Source organism: Pholcus phalangioides, unplaced genomic scaffold, assembly GCF_987345545.1.
Source record: "Pholcus phalangioides strain wild (caught in Gottingen) unplaced genomic scaffold, Ppha-v1.0 ptg000007l_1, whole genome shotgun sequence".
NCBI lineage: Eukaryota > Metazoa > Arthropoda > Arachnida > Araneae > Pholcidae > Pholcus > Pholcus phalangioides.
Genome location: NW_028301600.1, coordinates 19,436,275 through 19,456,089, shown reverse-complemented (window position 1 = coordinate 19,456,089; position 19,815 = coordinate 19,436,275). Strand labels below are relative to the sequence as shown.

The 19,815-nt window shown below is 35.8% G+C and overlaps 1 protein-coding gene across 2 annotated transcripts in view; it reads right to left on the bottom strand.

Moving 5' to 3' along the window:
- The window catches only part of LOC149085027 (uncharacterized), a 251,583-nt gene that overhangs the window by 15,281 nt on the left and 216,487 nt on the right, over positions 1-19,815 (bottom strand). For both annotated transcript variants that reach the window (XM_089232784.1, XM_089232785.1), the window contains exons 4-5: positions 17,442-17,564; positions 15,852-16,118 (exon numbers count right to left, since the gene is read on the bottom strand). In XM_089232784.1, coding sequence (XP_089088910.1) covers positions 15,852-16,118; positions 17,442-17,564 — 390 coding nt within the window. The remainder of the gene's footprint in view (positions 1-15,851; positions 16,119-17,441; positions 17,565-19,815) is intronic.

Genomic DNA, 19,815 nt, shown 5'->3' with positions numbered 1-19,815 from the left:
AAATAAAGCCCAGACTCATGAAAATCCCTCTTCCATATGTATATAATATATAATCAAATCTTTATTTCAAACTAACTCTTTGATTAAAAAAACAAACAAAAAAAAAAGCAACAAACAAATGATAAATTTAAGACGGTAAGAAATCAATCTTGGTTTGAATGATATCAAAAATGATAGATTTTATTTTTATTAGTGAGAAAACAGAGGTGTTGGATGGAGGGAATCGGAAATCAAGCGAATATAAGCGAATAAAGTACGGTCAAATGAAAAAAAAAAGTTGGGGGGGGGGGAAACATAGAAATAAGTTCAAAAAGGAAATTTCAATTATAGGAAATTAAAAGTAAACAATTTGAAATTCTTTTTAAAAAAAATCACAGAAAAAACATCTTTCAATCGTACGCAATTCACACTTAATTCTTTCATGTGGCAGTTTAAACTTCTCAACAGAACAATAAGATGAAATGTTCTTGTGCATACACACACAAAAAATAAGTTCTAGAAAATATCAAATAAATGAAATAAAAAAAAATATCGAAACAAAAGATGAAAAAAAGGAGGAAAAACAAAAATGTCAGGAAAAAGAAAAACGTCGACATTCAATAAAATATAATTGCGATTTTTACGCTCGGTTTTCTTATTCATGTTAAATAGCCACTTTGTGATTTCCCGGTTTTTTTCTCAAAAGAACAAAACAGAGAATAGAAAAGTTTTTAACGCAAGATTTAACTTAAAGTAAAATGGCAACGTTTTCGTTTGCACGACGAGTGTCATGAATAAAATATAAGTCACTATGTACTAGCAAGAGTTTAAGGATTTGTTTTTTTACATCCTCCACTTCAGCCAACTATTTAAACACGAATTGTTATCTATGCAGATAAAAGGAATTCTGCAGAGAGATAGAGAGAGGAAAAAATACCATCTAGTGAAAAAAACAAAAACAGAAATTGTTTGAAAACACTTTCCTTTTATTTCCCAGGATATTCTTTGGGGAGTTTCTCAAAGCAACAAAATCCAAAAAACAAGAACTTCTTCCAGAATCTTTTTTTTCCTTGATACAGATATTTTTGTGCCCAAAGGGGAAAAAAAGTATTTGAATTGACTCGTACTGTCCACAACGTATATGCAAATAGCAATAAAAATTCGAATTCCATTTGCTAAAACTCTTTCTATGATGCATACATTTTTTTTCTTGTCTTTCTCGGTACTTTTTTTTTACGTTTTATATGGTTGTTTCAATCTGGACATACGTCTTATCCATCGATAAATAGCTCAGGATGTCCACTCATGGATTCTAGGGCATAAAACTCAATAACGGAGGCTATCCGAAATTTTACTTATTTATTCAACGGAGGTATTTGAAGTGTACCAAACAAGCTGGAATAAATAATGCAAATGTCATTGCAAAATACACATCAAATGCTCCAATAGATCGCAGTGTTTGTACGGAAGATATGGCTTTTTACTGGGTACGTGTCCATAGTATATTGGTAAAGAAATTGAAAATGAGTTTTAATTCTCACTTCGTTTTGATGATATGGAAACACGCATCTAACTTCCTATGAGAAGACAAATACCGTTCGTGAATACAAAATAAGTAATTTTGTAAAAACATATTTGGACAAGTTACATAACCACAAAGCGATCCAGCATGCTTTCCCTTTGGTGTGATTTTTTTTGCACGACAATGCCCGTCCTGATTCGTATGTGTTTCCAGAGCTTTTTCCGAAGATCTGAAAGGATGAAAGTCACAGGTTGACAGATCGGGAGTAGGCCTATAGCAGTGATTCTCAAATATTTGTTACCCGCGGCTCCCTTACCTAATGCATGATTCATCTGCTATTCTCCAGGATAGTTTAGTAGATATTTCCATACAAACACTTACAAAAGAACCACTTCAAAGCATAAATAGGCATACAAATCAATTTCTCCAACTCACAGTGACGCCCCTAGGAGCCGCGACACACACTCTGAGAAACACTGGCTTCCAAGATGAATGGTGAGGAGCTTCTTAAGCATTCTGCACTTTTCGTAACGTGACAACAAGCATTGTCTTATAGTAGAATACTACCAAGGGAAAGCATGCTAGTCATTTGCTTTGTCATTATGTCTTTATACAGCTTGTCACAATTCTGTCATTGTAGCGTACTGACCAAAATTCATATTCATGGATGGTATTTACCTTTCGTTCAACAAGTTGGATGCCTGTTTAAATGCCTATAGTAACTTGCTCTAACGAACACAAGTGTTTACGATTACTTTCCTTCATTCTGCTACATTATCACATATAGCTTCACGTCAGTCTTGATAAATTCGTTCGAATGGGTTTCATTTGACGGTCCATTCATTTTTTGTGTGAGATGAAACCAGTTCTATTTCCAACAGATGGACCATCAAAAGAAGTTGATAATAATAAAAATGTATATTCAATTTCTTTGACAATGTAGGAAGTACCAGTATCTTCCGAACAACAAGCACTGCTATTTGTCGGGCATTTCAAGTGTCTTTTGCAATCAAATTTGTGCATTCTGGATTCCTTACACTGTATACAGCTGTGTTTAATTCTGCCACACCATAAGAAAACCACTTTCATCAGTTTTAATGAATCCACTCGAACGAATTTAATTTGATCGATCCATATATGAACAACATTTCTTATTGGAGTCATTTAAGCCACAGTAGATCCCGCTTATAACGTTTTTCGAAAAAAAATGTGTAAATATTTAATTTCATGACGAAAAAAAAAAGTTTTTTGACATGGAAAAACATTCTATGCGGGAAAACACTTCAAACGAGAAATCTTAATGAGGATTAGATAGAGTTGGGAGACTAAGAAAATAAGTCGTATATCAAGATGGAAAACGTTCCAAGTGGGAGTGCTATAAGCGGGATGGACTGTATTTCCACATATCTCTGCAAATGAACCTTACTTAGATGTAAATTACAAGACTGTTTATTCCCAGTCGAAAATCCTACTGAATGAATGAATGCCAGAACTTTGCACTGGACTTATCCCGTTGCCGAGATCTCTTCCAGCCCAGCTTGGTGGCAAAGTACGGAAAACTTTACTTTGAGCCAAAAAAAAAGAGAAAAAAAATTTAACAAATACAAAATTTTTATAGTATATTTTCCCCAGACAATTTGTAGTGTCCGGATCAACAGATTTTATGGCGATAACAGACGAGATGGGGTTGGGAGTTGTTGGAGAAAAGTTCCGGGGTTTCGTTAAGAAGAATGAATGTACAATTCGAAACTCCTACTGTATTTTTTTTTTTGTCGCATTAATGAGTTGCCCTGTAATAATGATACATTAAAAAAAAAAAGAGCAGCAAATCCCGTCTTATGTCGCAACAAAAATTCTAAATCTGTGCAAAGTGTCCAGATTTAGAATCTCGAAGGAAAGGGAAAGGTTATAGATTGCGAACACACGCATACGAGTATTTACGATTTTTTTCTTTTAAAAAAAAAAAAAAAAAAAAAAAAAGAAAGAGTAGGGGCTGTAAGAAGACTCTTGAAACAAAAACCCAAGTCCATAATAAAACGAGAATAACGGGACCTGAAAAAGTAATAATCTCATGATGGTACCTTCTCTCCTCCTCAATTCTAGAGATCCTTGCAAAACGGAGAAGAAGTTGTAGAAGAGAGGATGCTGCGGTGAAGGAAGCTCACAATATCAAGAGCACTTTCCTAACCAACTACTGTATCTTCTAAGGGGGAAAAAAAAACGCTCACTAGAAAGAGAGATGGGATAAGACATGGTGGGCTGTGCTGTAGAGTAAGGAAAGGGATAAGAATGAACACCAAGCAAAAAGAAAAAGATAGCACAGACGGGGGGGGGGGGGGGGTGGAAGAATATCTTTGGTTTATCATAGCCCGAGTTTATGCCCACCTTAATACGCGTTCGGGATACAAGAAAAAAAGAAAAGAAAAAAAATTCCATTTTGCTAAGGAGAGTTATGCAGCTACCCGAATTTAAAGGAAAAATGAAGCACAAGCAAAAATTGGCAAAAAGGATACGAGGTATAATGGGATAGAAAGGGGAAAGAAATATAAATAAATAAAGTAAAAAAAAAAAAAAATCGTGAGCCAGATGTGCCGGAAGATGTCGAACTGGTGGGGTATGGATGAAATACATATATATAAATATTCTTTTGGTTTCTATTTGTTCATCTCTTTGAAATAGGAGAGCAGTAGTATACAGCAGTACGCGTATACTTATTTATGTATGTATATCTAGAGCAGGAAACAAATTGCTCCTTCTTTCTGTGTATTTTTCCTGTTGGAGAGAACAGCTAAAAGAAGAAGATTGGCATAGTTGCTTGCCGCAACGTATTCAGTGTTTTTCCCCGGTAATTACTGGGACATGTGCCCGCGTAGTTTTTGTACGAGATACTATCCTTAGAATATGTGTATGTATACCTTAACGTGGAATCGGAATTGCTTTCTCATGTCTTCGGTCAAAAAAAAAAGTTCTAGAATCATTAAGACAGAAAGAAATAACGAAAACTTGTATATTCTATACAGATATTTAACAATTGTCACAACCTGAGGACGATAGCGCATGCTCGATGATGACCGTACTAGAAATACAGTAAAAGTCCGCTATAACCACAGCTCACAATCACAGAAAGTTGTCGTTATAACAGACTTCTTGCTATAAGTGATTTTTTTTGCTTTGTAATTCTTTTCCTGCATTTTAATTGCCTTTTCTATCTTTTCGTTCCGGTATCAGCGATTGAACAGAATTGTGTGCAATAATGAAATTTATTTGGCTCACATCATTTGATTTTCTAAAATTGTTTTTCCATGAAATTTCGTATTCTCAAAACGATCGACCGACTGAAAATATAATAATTAGAATTCTCAATCATTATCTCGCTGCTCAATTCCCTGAATTCATGGATTCGTTGACATTTTTCCGCTAATCGTAATGGCATTTTATCATGATTTGTTCAGTCATTCCGAAATGACTTTAAACTGTAAGTTCCTGTCAAATGAACTCTGTCAGTGAAAGATGACCACGGAATGCCAGTCACTGAAAGTGCCTAAAGTCAGTTCCCCGTATGTAAAGCCTAAGGAGAATGGATATAAAATGTGACTTTTCTCTGCGTCCATACTTCATTTAAAATGCATAAAAATAATGTTTGCAAAGGACACGTGCGATGGTAATAGCAATCCATTCTATATTTAGTTTTTAGAGAGAGGAACAAAAATGAGCTTTTTTGACAATATTTTTGACGTTATAGCGAAAGCAACCAAATTCTGAACTCGATATAAACAAATATTTTTGTGTCATTAACGTTAGCTTTTAACAATCACCAGCAAATCACTCGTACTCGTTATATCATACCTTCACTATATGTGGTCTTTCTCACGAAATGTGAGATACCACTAGTGCCCCAAAACTTCCAATCCTACAATCAAATACGAAGAAAAAAAGAACAAATAAATAAAATACATGAGCTTGTCATTCTCAGCAAAAAAAAAAAAATGTAGGTAATTATATTAATAGTCCCCTGATTGGAAAATATTTAGCTTACATCCACTTGTGTTCAACAGATCCACGTTTGAATACCGATTTGAGTATGTGTATTTTGTCTAGCCATTAGATTCGGCTCTAAATTGCAGTGTCTTGCCAAGTTAGCCCCATCTATATGCATAAAATGACAATAAAACAACGCTCATATTTTGGGGAAAAAATATTAAGAATTTTAGAAATTGAAAAAAATGTTATTTCGGGAGTAGATTTTTCACCAGCTCAGTTGAATGAGAGGAAAATGACATTGTCAATCATTTCCAAAATGATGAGTGAAAAAAAAAATATGATACTGGAAATAATTATACTAACGATTCGATTAATCTAATGCATCCTGTTTTTCAGAATATCGACATGATAATTATAACCTTGCCCTTTCTTTATGAGAAAACACCGTTTCCAGGTGCAATAGAGCTATTTTTCATTATTACATCTGTCATCGTTATTGCAAGCGTTTTCATAAAATTCTTTTCATTTCTTTTCGAAAACTCATTCCCATTGAACTGATACCTCTTATTATTATTATTTTTTTTTCATATTCTCTCATTGCCGTTATCATCAACTTGCTCCTCAGAGCAATTTTATGGCTTTTATCGATTCAGTTTCTACTTGAAATGTCTTTATTACTCTTCGTCATTGCTGATGGTGAAATTTAATCAACTTTCGCGTAGTGGTGCGTTGTATCGCATTTATTCACATTTATTATTATTATTGTATGTCATTTTGAGTTGTTTTATCACCGTAATTGAGATGATACGATTGGAATGTTATTTTTAAAATGATCCTTTCAAGTAAAAATATGCAAAAAAAAGCATTAGTATTTTACAGATAATATCCATTAAAATGCTTTGATTTTATAATACATTGAAGAAAAGGTTGTTTGTGTCTCAGACTGGTTTTTTTTTCCAGTCAGGGATATAAGGATTTAAAATAGGGATGCTCAATTTATTGGAGAGTGAAAATTTGATCACGAAATTGGTTTGATAACCCGTCGTGAGCCACTCAAGTGAGCAAGTCGAGAGTCACAATGAAATGAAATGATTAATAACCTTGAATTTTTTGATTTTGAAACAAATCATTATTTTCCTTATGACTAAGTTCTGTTAGACTTAACCTCTTCATTTCAGAGGTACACATACATTATATGTACATACATATATGTACTTTCATTTTTAACGGTTTTAAATGGCTTTAATGATTCTTTTCTTTCAAGTTAAGATCTGAGGTAAACACGTGGGATTAACTCAAATGTTCCTAGTAAAGATAGCGACCCAAATAAATAAATTAATTAATTTTTTTAAGGGGGGAGCGTTATAACATACCAACACAAATCAATCAAAATTTTTTTTTTTAAATAGCCAGTTTTATCTCGGGTTTGAAGGGATTATATACAGTAGAAGTATAACAAGTGGCCTATTGGCATCCATTCCATGTAGAGTCTCTATCAGGATAATGTCATTCAAGGAAAGACCCAGTTTACTCTAAAAGAAATAAGTGAGCCTGCTCCACTTCTCTCTCTGTAGAGCCACGTTTGGCCCGCGAGCCTTAATTGAGCATGTATGATTAACAAGATCACGATCGCTTAAAAAAACAGGTAACTCGATTATCTATTTAATAATTGAGCTTGAGAAAATAACGCATGCTTCCCGATAATATTCAAATTTTAAAATAGGCCTTCGTTTGAAAGTAGATTACAAAGACACTCAAGCTGATTTTTTCCCATCACACATACTTGAATATAATTTTTAGCAATGCGGAGAAACCACAAAAGATCACATTCCTTTCCAACTAAATGTAATATAAAATAAAAAATATCGCAAGAAAACTAATGTCATTTTTGTTATTCTTTGTTTCTTTGTCGTTCAATAGTCACGAAGCTTATTCGTTCAAAAACCCTTAGAATATGCATTCAGCTTATGAAAACCCGAGTCAAAAAGTTGGGCTTATAAATAAATAATTCCGCATCTCGGAAAATGTCTCCCCTCAAAATCAATCGAGACTTTGTTGTAATGGAATAAAAACGCAGAACCGATGAATAAGTAAGCAGAACAACTGGTACAAATTTTTCTGTTGTCTTCTAGTTGGTATCGGAACACGATTTTCTACAAAAACCCAATTCTGAAAGATGGTGAAGACGTGTGGGGAAATGAAATGAACGAAAAGAAAAGAAAAAAAAATGAAACACACACATACACGTTTTCTAGGGCCTGTGGGAAGAGCCAGTATAAAGCAAAACTCTTGTCACAGAGCTTTAAAAGCTGTGAGGACGGGGGAAGAAGAAATGGTCCTCATCTCGTACAGTATAAGCAAAGCGAAAAGCGCCAGATCAGCAGAAATCTTCCGCCGAACAACATGAAGAGTCATTTGCCGCGCCTTCATGTAAATCACCGTCTAGATCGAGCAGAAATAATTGCCATTCACGTAGCATTCTTGCCACTGTTGCTCTCAAATTGAATCAAGAGGAGACTCGAAAGTGGAGGAATGCAGCCAGAATATGTAACAGAAAGCTTAGCTTTTCCCTTCACTCACTCGCACACTTGCATACATTGGCTGATGCTGCTTCTACCAGAAAGAGAGAGAGAGAGAGAAAGAGGAAGAAGACTTCTTCAATCTTTCATGTTACGAACGCGAACAAAGGCCGGAAGAAACGGTTCGCTATGAAATATTAAGAAGGCACACGCCGAAACTGCTATGGCGGCAGAGGAAAGGAGACCATGGCACAAACATGAAAACACTGAGAAAGAGTAAAAGATGGGAGGGAAAGCCAAAAGCCCCACACTGGGGACTTCGGGAAATAGTCTGAAAAGAGGAAATGGGTAGACCATGAGGGTAGAGAGCCTTGCACAAGATAGATAGATAGAGAGAGAGAGAGAGAAGGATCTTGTGCATTGTAAATGTTCATTATTCAATTCAGCTACATTAAGACATGAAAAATTCATGCAGATGAAGTGCAGGCCAACAATAGAAGGATAAAAGGAAAAACAAATCGAGTCCCCGCTTATTGTGGGTATCCTTTGATTTTGTTGCACGCGTTTCACCGAAAGGTTTCGGTTCGTTCTCTGCTGGGAGTGGAAAAGAGTCTGCTCGCGTGGGGGATGCTATCATCATACTGTATAAAGATCAGTTGGTAGAAGTACGAAGAAAACTGGGGACGGGTTGTGCACTATTCCTACAGTAGAGGACGTTTTCCCCGCCCGTCCCTTCTTGTGTTTGGCTTGTTCTCTTTTCCAGCGCGTCTCGCTAAATTGACTTTCGCTTGTTAAGAGACGCAACTACTGCTTCTGGAGACTTTCCTTATTGCGCGAAGCAAGAACGAGGGGCGGTGAAAGGGACAGGATATAAGGCAAGTGTTATATCGAAACTCAACCGAGCCAAAACAGATCCACAATCTCCTCCCATCGTATATTTCTCTCTCTCTCTCTCACCTCTGTTTCTACAAATTCATCTTACCCACCATCTTCTCAGTCTCATGAGCGTACGGTCGCCCCTCATCCACCGTCTGAAAAATCCGAATCTACCCATTCAATCTCTTTACCTTAAATCATTCTCTCCCACTGTTTCCTCCCTGCCAATCCCTCTTTTGTTTTTTCGGAATAGCACAGTAAACGGGAGAAGTCGTCCTTCAAAAGTTTGTTGGCTTACCACTCCATGGGCGTTTAAAATTCACCCACTTTTGCCAATCCTGTGGCAAATAGCCACACTCGCCTCTATCTAAATAGCTTTTACATTCGAAGTGCTTCCGATACCGGGTCACAAGAAAAAAAAAATTATCGACTAAGTTACAAATTCATTTCCTTTATATTTTGCACAAACAAATAATTTGTACAGTAATAATAAAACAATTATTTGTTTGTGCGAACTTTCGATATTCAAGTTACTTTGAATTTGTTAATGAACTAGATAGACGGACTTCACATAGAGTTCATTTTCAATACTTTTTCCAGTATCAGACGGGGAAAAAATGACAGGGTATCGAGTTTTTTTGACAAGAAATTTTTTAAAATTAATTCGACGGCCCTGTTTAAAAAGGCAAAAACTCAAAATTCTCATATGAGATATTTGCATTTTAGAGATTCGCTTTGTATGGAACTGAATGGGAATCAACTTCGAGATTTGATTAATTACAGTAGGGAGCGTATGAGCAGCGTTGGGAGTTGTTGCTGTTTTGTAATATGTAGAGGTATTTTTCACCATTCTCATGACGTGCATAACTCAAAAAATGCAATTTGCTTAGTTGTTGCCTTTTTTGAAGTGGACCTTCAAAATATAGCTAAGGAAACTATGATTCGATGAGAAAAACTTGAAAAAAAATCCTCTCAAAAGATATTTTAATCCATAAAATGCAACCAAAATTAGAATTTTTGAAACATTACACGAGTACTCAAAATTTATGTAGGTTTTAATCTCAATTATAATTTATTTTTCTTTTTGCAATCAGAGCTGCAGATATCTGTAGGATGGTAAAAAAGATCTTATTAAATGCTTTAATTCAATTAGGGACTTGCCGGAGTAACACGACATTAAATGCAGTAAGAATTAGTAAATATGGATGTCAATTTATATACAAATTGTCCACAAGCAATTATTGGAAATTGATATTGACTTTATAAAATGTACCGTTTTCCTGTGAAAATAGATATTGCGTATGAAAAATGTATGAATATCGGAAACATACTGGCAGAACAAAATAGTGAGTATGGAAGAAAGGTGGGAGAGAAAAAGAACTTTTTTGCTATCCGCTTTTGAAAACGAAAAGTCTATAAACAATGCATATACAAATGCACAAAATGTCGTAAGCTTCAAAGGGTGAACGTAATCTACAACATTTCACTGTTCGTAAAAAAAAAAACCTTTCAAATTCTTTGCATGTTGGCTTGAGCGTCTCTCCTTCAATACCGAACAAACATCATACCTCAAGATACATGTTTTTCAGAACTCTTTTGAATGCAACATTTTCTTTGTTTTAAAAAAGCAAAACAAATTGTATGTTTTTTTCGGATCGTATCTGTTTCGAACACAAAGCTCTCAACCAGCAAGAGACACGAATATATAGAATAGATGCGAATTTATAGACACACATATATAGATGCATATATAAAAACAGGCGCTTGGCCACGTTCTTGGGTGATCACTGAGGATCGAGACGGTGAAAAGACGCATTCTACAAAAACAATTCCCATCCTCAAGGGCATTTGCCGCTCCTACAAACTCCTTTTACTGGCACTCAATGTGAAAAACCTATTACGTATATATTCTTTTTTCACTCTCATGGTTCTCGGAAAGTTTATAGGAATACAGTTTTTGTTATGCAGTTGGTATGTAGCTGCGCATTCAAGAATTGCTGTACTGATACGTATATAGTTGTTTTTTCATCGCCAAGGGCATTTTCTATATATATAGCTTTTCTTAGAATTTCCACAACTTGCACGTTTTGGAAATTTTCACTTGTATATCAGAGGATGCGTGCTTGAGTGGGACGTTGGTTCCAGCTGCATTGAGCAAAAGACTTAATACTTACGGCTACGGATTTTTTTGTGAATAAGAAATGAATACATATTTATTTCAATGTTGAACTCTCAGTAGATATTCTATTAGAAGAAGTTTAATTAAGGATTTTAAATTATTTTTTGATAGATAACAAATTTGTATAAAGTATTCACGTATAAAAATCCTGATTGATATCGCAGAGTGAATACACAAAGGTTCATTTCATTTATGGTTAACAATCTTATAAATTTAGGAGAGAAAATTGTATACGTAGGCCTATATATATTTGGTGTAAGAAGAGAGTATGATATAATAATATAGTAATATATAATAGTAATGTATAACACATCAGAGCATAGCTGCCTAGTCTCCCGGATTTTCCGGGAGGCTCTCGAATTTCTACTCCATCTCCTGGACTTACGAAAAATTCTTATATCTCCCGAATTTCGACTGTGATTGTAAAAAAAATCCCTACTTTTGCTGAAAAAATATTCGTAAAAAATTTACCCGGAAAAAAAAGACCTTTGCTTTTGTTTTTATTCCCAAAATGACGTCAAAAACTTAAAGTAAATTTTCACCATTGCATCAAATCACAAAAAAATATTTCATTTTCGACGGAATGCCAAAATTCGCTAAGCAACCGGCGTCAATCGGCCTTTCGACATCCGACATTGGTGAGGTGACCATATGTCCCGTTACGTCTGTATATCTTTTTTCCGGGCCGATGGTTATTTCTGTGTTGGCGTGATTTGATTTGAGAGTAGTAATGCTAATCAACGCGATAGCTTGCACGATGTCACGCTTTTGCAAAAGGGAAATATCTCTACAATTTTACTTTTATTAATGGAAAATCCCTACATTGTTTTTCAACAATCCCTTTTATATTCATTTTTTTGCATAATTTGGAGCCACGCGAAAACTTCCCTATATATATATATATATATAATTCTAGTTCTTCAAAGTTGGCAGCTATGTCAGAGTGTAGCACATGAAAGAATATAGGGTCAGCCAGGGTAATTGGAAACAAGACAGCAGCGAGCGATTTGGTGGCTTTTATTGAAATCTAACAAACATGGTTACGTTAGGTAGTATTATTGGCTGCCCTGAGCCAATTCTGGACTCTTTGATAGAAGTTGATTGGTCCTAAATAACAGCTGATAGTTAACAACAAACAGAATTCTGTTGCACACATTACTTTTGTTTTTTAAGTTCTGTTTCCCCACCTGCTACTACAAAAAGGGAAGGGTCAAACTACTATTGTTATATGATTAGTATACAGTCACAACTTCATGCAGTGTTGCTTTTTTACATCTTAAGTCTTTCTGGTGACCCATCTATCCTGTTTTCAATTACCCCGAAATGGAAATGTTGAGACCGTGAGGTTAAAACACAGTTTTATTTACTTCTTATTTTCATTATTCTTACTATTTGATATTACTTTACTTTATTTTACTACTTAGTTTGTATTACTTTATAATTTACTTGTTATCTACAGCTTCACTGTTGTTTATTTACTTGAAATTTACTTGTTGTAGGAATCCTTGATGTTATTTGATCTGGAGTTGAAGTATTATGCTTTTTCTTTGTCTTAGAAGAAATAAAATGACACGAAATTACAAGAAAAAGACGTTCGGTCCCTTGAAGAAATGAACAATGCAGTATTTGATGTGATGAACAGTAATATGACTTATTATGAGGCACAGGAACATTAAGGTGTGCCCATCACAAATATATACAATAGAATAAAGAGGAAGAAGATAAACATTGATAAAATGGGAGCAGGTCGCCCAGCCGAACTTTCAGCAGAAGTGGAGCTCTGTTTGGCTAAATGTCTCATTGCTCGATCCACGATGGGATTCCCATGTGATTTGTGTGCCTATAAAGTGGTTCTCTCTTTTATATAGAAAAATCTTAAAATAAGAATAATAATTATTCTTAGTTAAAATCGGCACACATGTAAGACGATAGCCCGTGGAATGAAACCACGTGGTTCACTTAATGAGCCACGCTATGGTCAATATGTTAATACCAACGGCCAGCACATTATTTTAAATCAAATATTGTATTCTGAAAATGTACTCGTCAGGCAAAGAGCCAGAGGTAGAAAACTAAACTAAACCTTTGAGCAAAAAAAGCACTAAATTAAAAAAAATTGCTCCATTGATGAGAAAATTGAAATATAAATTTTGGATCAAAATAGAATTTATAATTAAAAGCAGTAACGTAAATCTAAATTAAATCTGAGATCGAAGGGAGCTTCGAATTCATTTAATTAGCAGCAGATATAATTTCATTTGAATGGATGAGCAAATCTCCTGATTAGAGAAGGCACTCTTACAATCGCATAGAAGAGTTTGGGTGCAGAAACAATTTCAAAAGATTCGAAAGCTCCATACTCGCAATAAAAATTCTTTAACTGACATGCCAGAGTTTCGTACATTTAAGTAAATCGTCTAACCACGTAACTGAAATGATGGTATTTGAATGATCGATTTTCTGTGGAACCATTTCCAACTTCCGAGACGGAAGTTTACTATCCCTTTGGTCAAACTTTATCGCATTTTCACCGGGGGCTCCCCAAGTTGAAAGTCCGCCGAAAGCATTTGTTTTACCTAGCGGATAAGGTAACGCATCATAGAGAATATTTACCGAACAAGAGATACCTTAAAACTGTCTATATCCACTTCAAGATTTTGGAAATTTACTCCCAAAAGCAATCTTCGCCTTTCACCCAACCAGCCTCTCGCGCCCAAACGCTAACCTTTTCAAAACGGGAAGGAAAAGAGATCTTTTGCTGCAAATCGATGTCAAAGTCAACTTAAACTCCAGGAAACTCACAATCTCTTCGCTGTGGGTATCAATAAAACCACGTTAGAGCTGTAAAGCCGAATTTCTCGTCTGCACGCCTTGTACCATCCCTTCCTCTCTCTCTTCTAGGTCTACCCATTTCTGTCACAGACGCATACCTCACCTCTTGCGGTTTCTACTACCCATTTCGATTCTCCAACCCTTCATTATTTGCTTTTGGAATACTCCTTGCAGAGATCGTATAGCAGAATTAACCCTTAATAAGTGATTGAAACTCAACGAGCCTTTGGTGCTTTGTTCCCGCCACTGCCTCCAGAAGGACAGTTTACACAACCTAAGAATGCGAAGATCACGATCAAAGCTAAAGGGAAATTCCCAACTTACGGCTGCGCCGTTATCTCTTCTAATTACATTAGGATCCTTTTGATAGGGACACTCCTATGTGTACGCGTGTTATACACATATATATATACACATACACCGATATATATATCTGGATCTTTCTGTATCTCACTCTTTCTCTATCCACAGGCGAATGTGCTCGTCGTCCTTTGGTAGTTCGACGTTTCCCCGATGCCTCCACTACAGCATCTAATATTGACCCTGTGTTGTCGAAAGACATTGTTAAGGGACTTTGCGAAATGCCCCAGGCATGTCTCGCTATTAAATAAACTCGGAGGATAGGTATCATCCTGTGAGTTTGTTTCTCGACAGCACCAGAAGGAGGGAGGAAGGATTCGTAGCTACCGTTCATTCCTTCTTCCTATCCACAGAGCGTAACAAGTTTATTTAGACTCTTTACCCGCTATACTTCCAGTAAGTGCACAAATGGCTTCAAGGGCTTTTCCACGGCTTCGTTGTCTATTGTCGATTTACAGAATCTGCTTTTCTGGTCCTTACCCACCCTAATATTTTCATTCCACTCCCTCTAAAATACAACAAATGTACACACAAACAGGAACACACATTCCTCTCTTCTCTGCCTCCTCTTCCACAAATACCTAAGCAAAGCAGCAGCCAGAAATATTTTTACGTTTGCTCATTGTGTGCCCTCGTGATTAATTCACGGCAAATTTTTATCGAAATGAAAACAGTAAAGAATACCAAAACAGACGTGCAAGTCAAGATGAATGAAAGAAAAGTGTTGATATTAAAAGATATATAACGTTCGTTCACTATAAGAAGCATCTACTATGTTGGGTGAATCATGAATTACAATGAATCGAAACTTCGATATAGAGGTGCATTGAATTTCCTAATAATTGCACATACAATCTTTGTGCCATACTTGCCAGGGAATTCGAACTCAAACATTTGAAATTTAACGACGCTAATATTGTATTAAAATTCTCTAATGAACAGATATTGACACAGGTCGTATATTCTTTGTGTATTCCCTAAAGTTTTTTGAAACTCGAGCCGATTGAACATTTTTGGAAGTTAAGTTGCAAAATATACATTCCTCTTCATGACTATCAATCATGGGCGGAGATACGGGGGGGGCGTGGGGGAGCATTGCCCCCCTCCAGGGTCAAAGGTGGAGTCGACTGATCTAATGTATATATGAGCTGACATCATCATCGTGCCCCCCCCCAGCAATAATGACCTTGCTCCCCCCCCCCAGACTTCCAAGTCAATCTCCGCCTATGCTATCAATAATACATATCATTATGCTTTTTAAATTGTCTGGTTGGTTCAAGCATACACACAAACCTTAAATAAAAATGATTATCTAACATGAAATATATTTAAGTCAATTGGAAACCCTCCAAGAAGTTGGTTAAAAATCTTGTTCATATATGTAATTAATTTGACACATGCTTGTAAGCTAGGAAGACAATCGCTGATGACTGTATTTTGCATAGAGCACATACTTTATTGAAAAATTTAGCAGAAAAATTATATAGAAAAAATAATTTTGTCAATAAGGTTGCTATTGAATAAATATAAACATAAAAAACGACATAGGATGCATTATTTTCATTACATAAATCACATTTAAATGAAGAATGAATAGTCATACCGATGCCGTATCTCCGATGCTAGCTGTTGTTGGCACTTTCGGTGACAACTGCCGAGGAGGACTGGCTGTCGAAGCAGGAGAGAGTGAATTGGACATATGAGGCAGCATACCAGCTGCTGTGGTCATCATTGGGACGCTTGCTGGATGATGAGGGGGTATCCCTCCTTCGAACACCGGTAAAAACATCAACCCCTGTGGAGTTGCTGACATCCCAGGCAATGTCTTAGCAGCAGCCGCTGCAGCTGTGTAATGACCATTCAGTCGACTCTATAAAGGAAATAGTAAGTTTGTAGCCATAGAATCTAAATCTCACGCTACTTATAACTTCAAATGCATTTGAGTCTTCGTATGACAAAGTTGCTTTGTTCCATCACAAAAATTCCTTCTGTAGAAAACTAGTTATAGAGAAACAGTTTCTATGTAGAGTAAATTAACGTAAATGTGAGCATTAAAAAAAAATTCATTTTATATAAAAAATTGTTCATTATATTATGAAAATTTGTTCCTTCTTAGGCTTGCTGTAAAAGGACCAGAACTGTATTGGCAAAGAAAAAGCAAATAAGCTCAGTAGCATGTTATTTATATAATGAAATTTTCATGCAACCCATTAGAATTTGGAGAGGCTTTTGACACCTAGAATAATGTAAACCAAAATAAAATTTGATATGTATCAAGCTCCAAAAATCATCGACCTCGGCTTCTGGGGAGGGGGGGGGGGGGTTATTTCATTTACGAAGTTGGAATCTGATAGGCACACTGAAGTGTGTGCGCGGTGGTTCCTAAAACCTTTTCAGAACACAAAAATAATTAATGCATTGTTGACAGAAGTAAATAGGCATTTTTTATTTCTCAACCGCAAAATATGTAAATTGATGAGGATTTACGGTTTCGCCATATGTGGCCTACGTAAATTTTGCCGTCATACTATTGTTCTAGTCTAATTTTCTTGACCAATTCCCCAAATTCGGCACCCTGGGCTATACCCCGTCTTCTTGTAAATATCTCTCTTGAGTAAACGTGAATCGGAGTTAGTGTTTTCGCATACTAAAGACGTGAGCAATATATCACATCTTGTGCCTGGAACATTGTTGTTTTATTTATCCGGTATTTTGTTCGTAATTGTTGATAAGAGATTTCATTTAATAAAATATCTAAATTGCTTTGAATAGTTACGTCGATATTTCACACATACACTGATATCTGGCGGGAACTGAGGATTGATACAGCTTTTACGGTAGTTAGTTTAGTAACTTACGCTTTACTAAATGTTTAATTGATTAACAGTTTTTTGTGATGTAAACATATTTCTCAAAGGACTGCCTGCGAACTGATTGACAGTAATATGGTTCTTCTTCAGCTTTCGTTGATGATGAAGTTTTATTAGATGTTAACTTTCAATAGTGTTTTATGGTCAAATCCTGTTGAAATTGTAGGATGAAGTGATTGCTTTCAGTATCCATTACTCCAATCGAAAACAAAACGCGTCTGTAAAAAAAAATAGAAATTGTTTCGTGAATTGGTTCTACGTATATTGGATTTCTTCCCGATTGGATTATTTATTTAATAAGATAACATGGATCAAGTACTTACAGTGAATTCCCTGACCTGCATTTCTTGTATTTTATGTTGTTGCCTCACTAACTGCTCTTGCTGCTTCCGAATTTGTTGCAATCGCTGTATCTCTTTTTGTTGTAGCGTTGCAGCTTTCTGTTGCTTCATTAAAAAAAATGCATATCTCGTGAGGTTTTCAAAGTAAAAAAACTTACCATTGTATGCAAATGCATTATTACAGAGATGAAAGAAAAAAGATTGATTCACGACATTTTTTGTTTGAAAGATGGTTTTTTTTTTGTAAATGTACACAGTTCACACGCCACTTAATTTGGTCACATCGGGACTTGGGGCTTATGATAACGATAACCGAATTTTAACTATAGCCACGAAAAAAAATCCCGCTTGCAAAATACAGTGACCACACATCCCGTTTGGTCGAACGGGATGTATGGTAAGGGGTATTGGTAAGTGGGACAATTCTGTTTTTCTTTCCTACATATTGATTGCAAAATGTTCAATCATTCGAAAACGGGACTGATTCAGCCATTGTAAGACACCAGCCATAATAGACTGGAACTGTCTAATGCAGTGGTTCTCAACCTTTGGAAGCTCGCGGCCCGGTAAATCTCTTTTGCGTAATCGTAAGTGAAAGGTCTTATCATAAACACTACTAACGAGAAATTAATGGGGAAATGAAACTGTGCGAATCACTCATGGGCCGGTGTGACTTGTGTTAGGCCCGGTGGTTGAGAAACACTGATCTAATGTATACCACGAATTTCGATACTGGTACTAATGTGCAGTATACGTTTTACAGATCCCTTGAGAAAGTCTCTTGAAAAGAAGAAATTTGAATGTAGTCAAGAGGTGGTCAAAAATTGTGTCAAGAAAGGACTTTTGTATTTTTGCCTTCACTATAAAAAGACCTTTGCAAAAGCAGCCGCACACGTACAGGGATCACAACGAATGATACGGAGTGATTACGACGATTTTTATGGGCATCTTTTTTCAGCCACCTGGTTGGGCATTTTGTCTGTTGTGGCCTTTGTATTCGTATTTATATTAAAGTACGGAAATATTTGAAACGGGGGGGGGGGGGGACTGAACACCAAATTTCTTACATAGTCTTGCAGCCTGATAACGATAACGTAAGAGGGGGAAAAAGTTCAAACAGAATGCGCAAAAAAAAACTTTCGACGGAAAAAAAATTCATTACATTATCCGAAGTCCCGAAAACTATAAACAAATTTTTCCCATATGATGATGATATTGGTCTGTTCCGCTCTGCGCAAAAGTGATAGGAATACCCGATTGATAACATTATCCATGATTCTAATAAGCGGCGTAGACTGTGTGTGCACCTTGCTTTTTTTCCTAAAACAATAATGACTCCATTGTATTAAAGGAGTTTTTTGTTTGTTTTTTAATGAAGCGATTCGTTTAGTCAGTTTGTGTCTTGACGACTTTAAATCATTAATTGAAGAAGATGTTAATCTTCCGCAACGAAATATATTCCAGATATCAAATCAAAGATTTCATTAGTAAGCAATATTTTTTATATTCCTCGTTCAAGAAAAATGAGAGGAACAACCCTCATAAAACAAAATATTTTGTCTATTGATAAAAAAAAATTATACAGAAAGGGGAGGAAAAAGGTTGCTCTATATCGGCGGAAAAATATAACAAGGATGGAAGAAGAGAAAGAGTCGAGGAATAGAATGGTAGCCGTATGTGTCGTCCAACTGGACAAAAGACGGGGGGTCAATTCATTACAAGTCTTTGGCGAATTCTCTTTTCTTTCTCTTCTTTTATTTATAGTGAGTTAGTTCTGTGACAGAAAGGAAAAAAATTATGAGAGATCCACGAAGTAGATGAAACCGGACAGCGAAATAAGAAAGGTGGCGTGAGTGGGAGATTCGGCGAACACACAGAGAGAGAAATGGCATGTTTTATCTCTCAAAGTTTTATCACATACAGAGAAAAGAGGAAGTAAAGAAGAACACAAAGGCTCTATTGTGAGACACCAGCAACACTACCAACTGCTGATGTAAACATCAAGACGCATTATTTCTACCGATATTTTTTTAACCCACATATTTTGGAAGAGAATTCAATAAATGACCCCACGAAGACAAATTACGAAAGTAGAGATTCAGTGGTAGTAGTAGTACTTTATTATTACCATTGTTACATACAATAGTGAGATGTACAGTGTATGATTTCTATCGTTAGTTATTTTCATTCTGCAAAATCATGAAGTGTGATTAAGCATAACATTGATTATAAAAATGATAGACTTGAATGTGCCGGAATGAATATTTGAATCTATCAAACGACAGAACAATTTTTTAAGCTGTTAACTGCGGAAAAATACACGGCTTGTTACAATTAAAATAAACTATTCGGTATC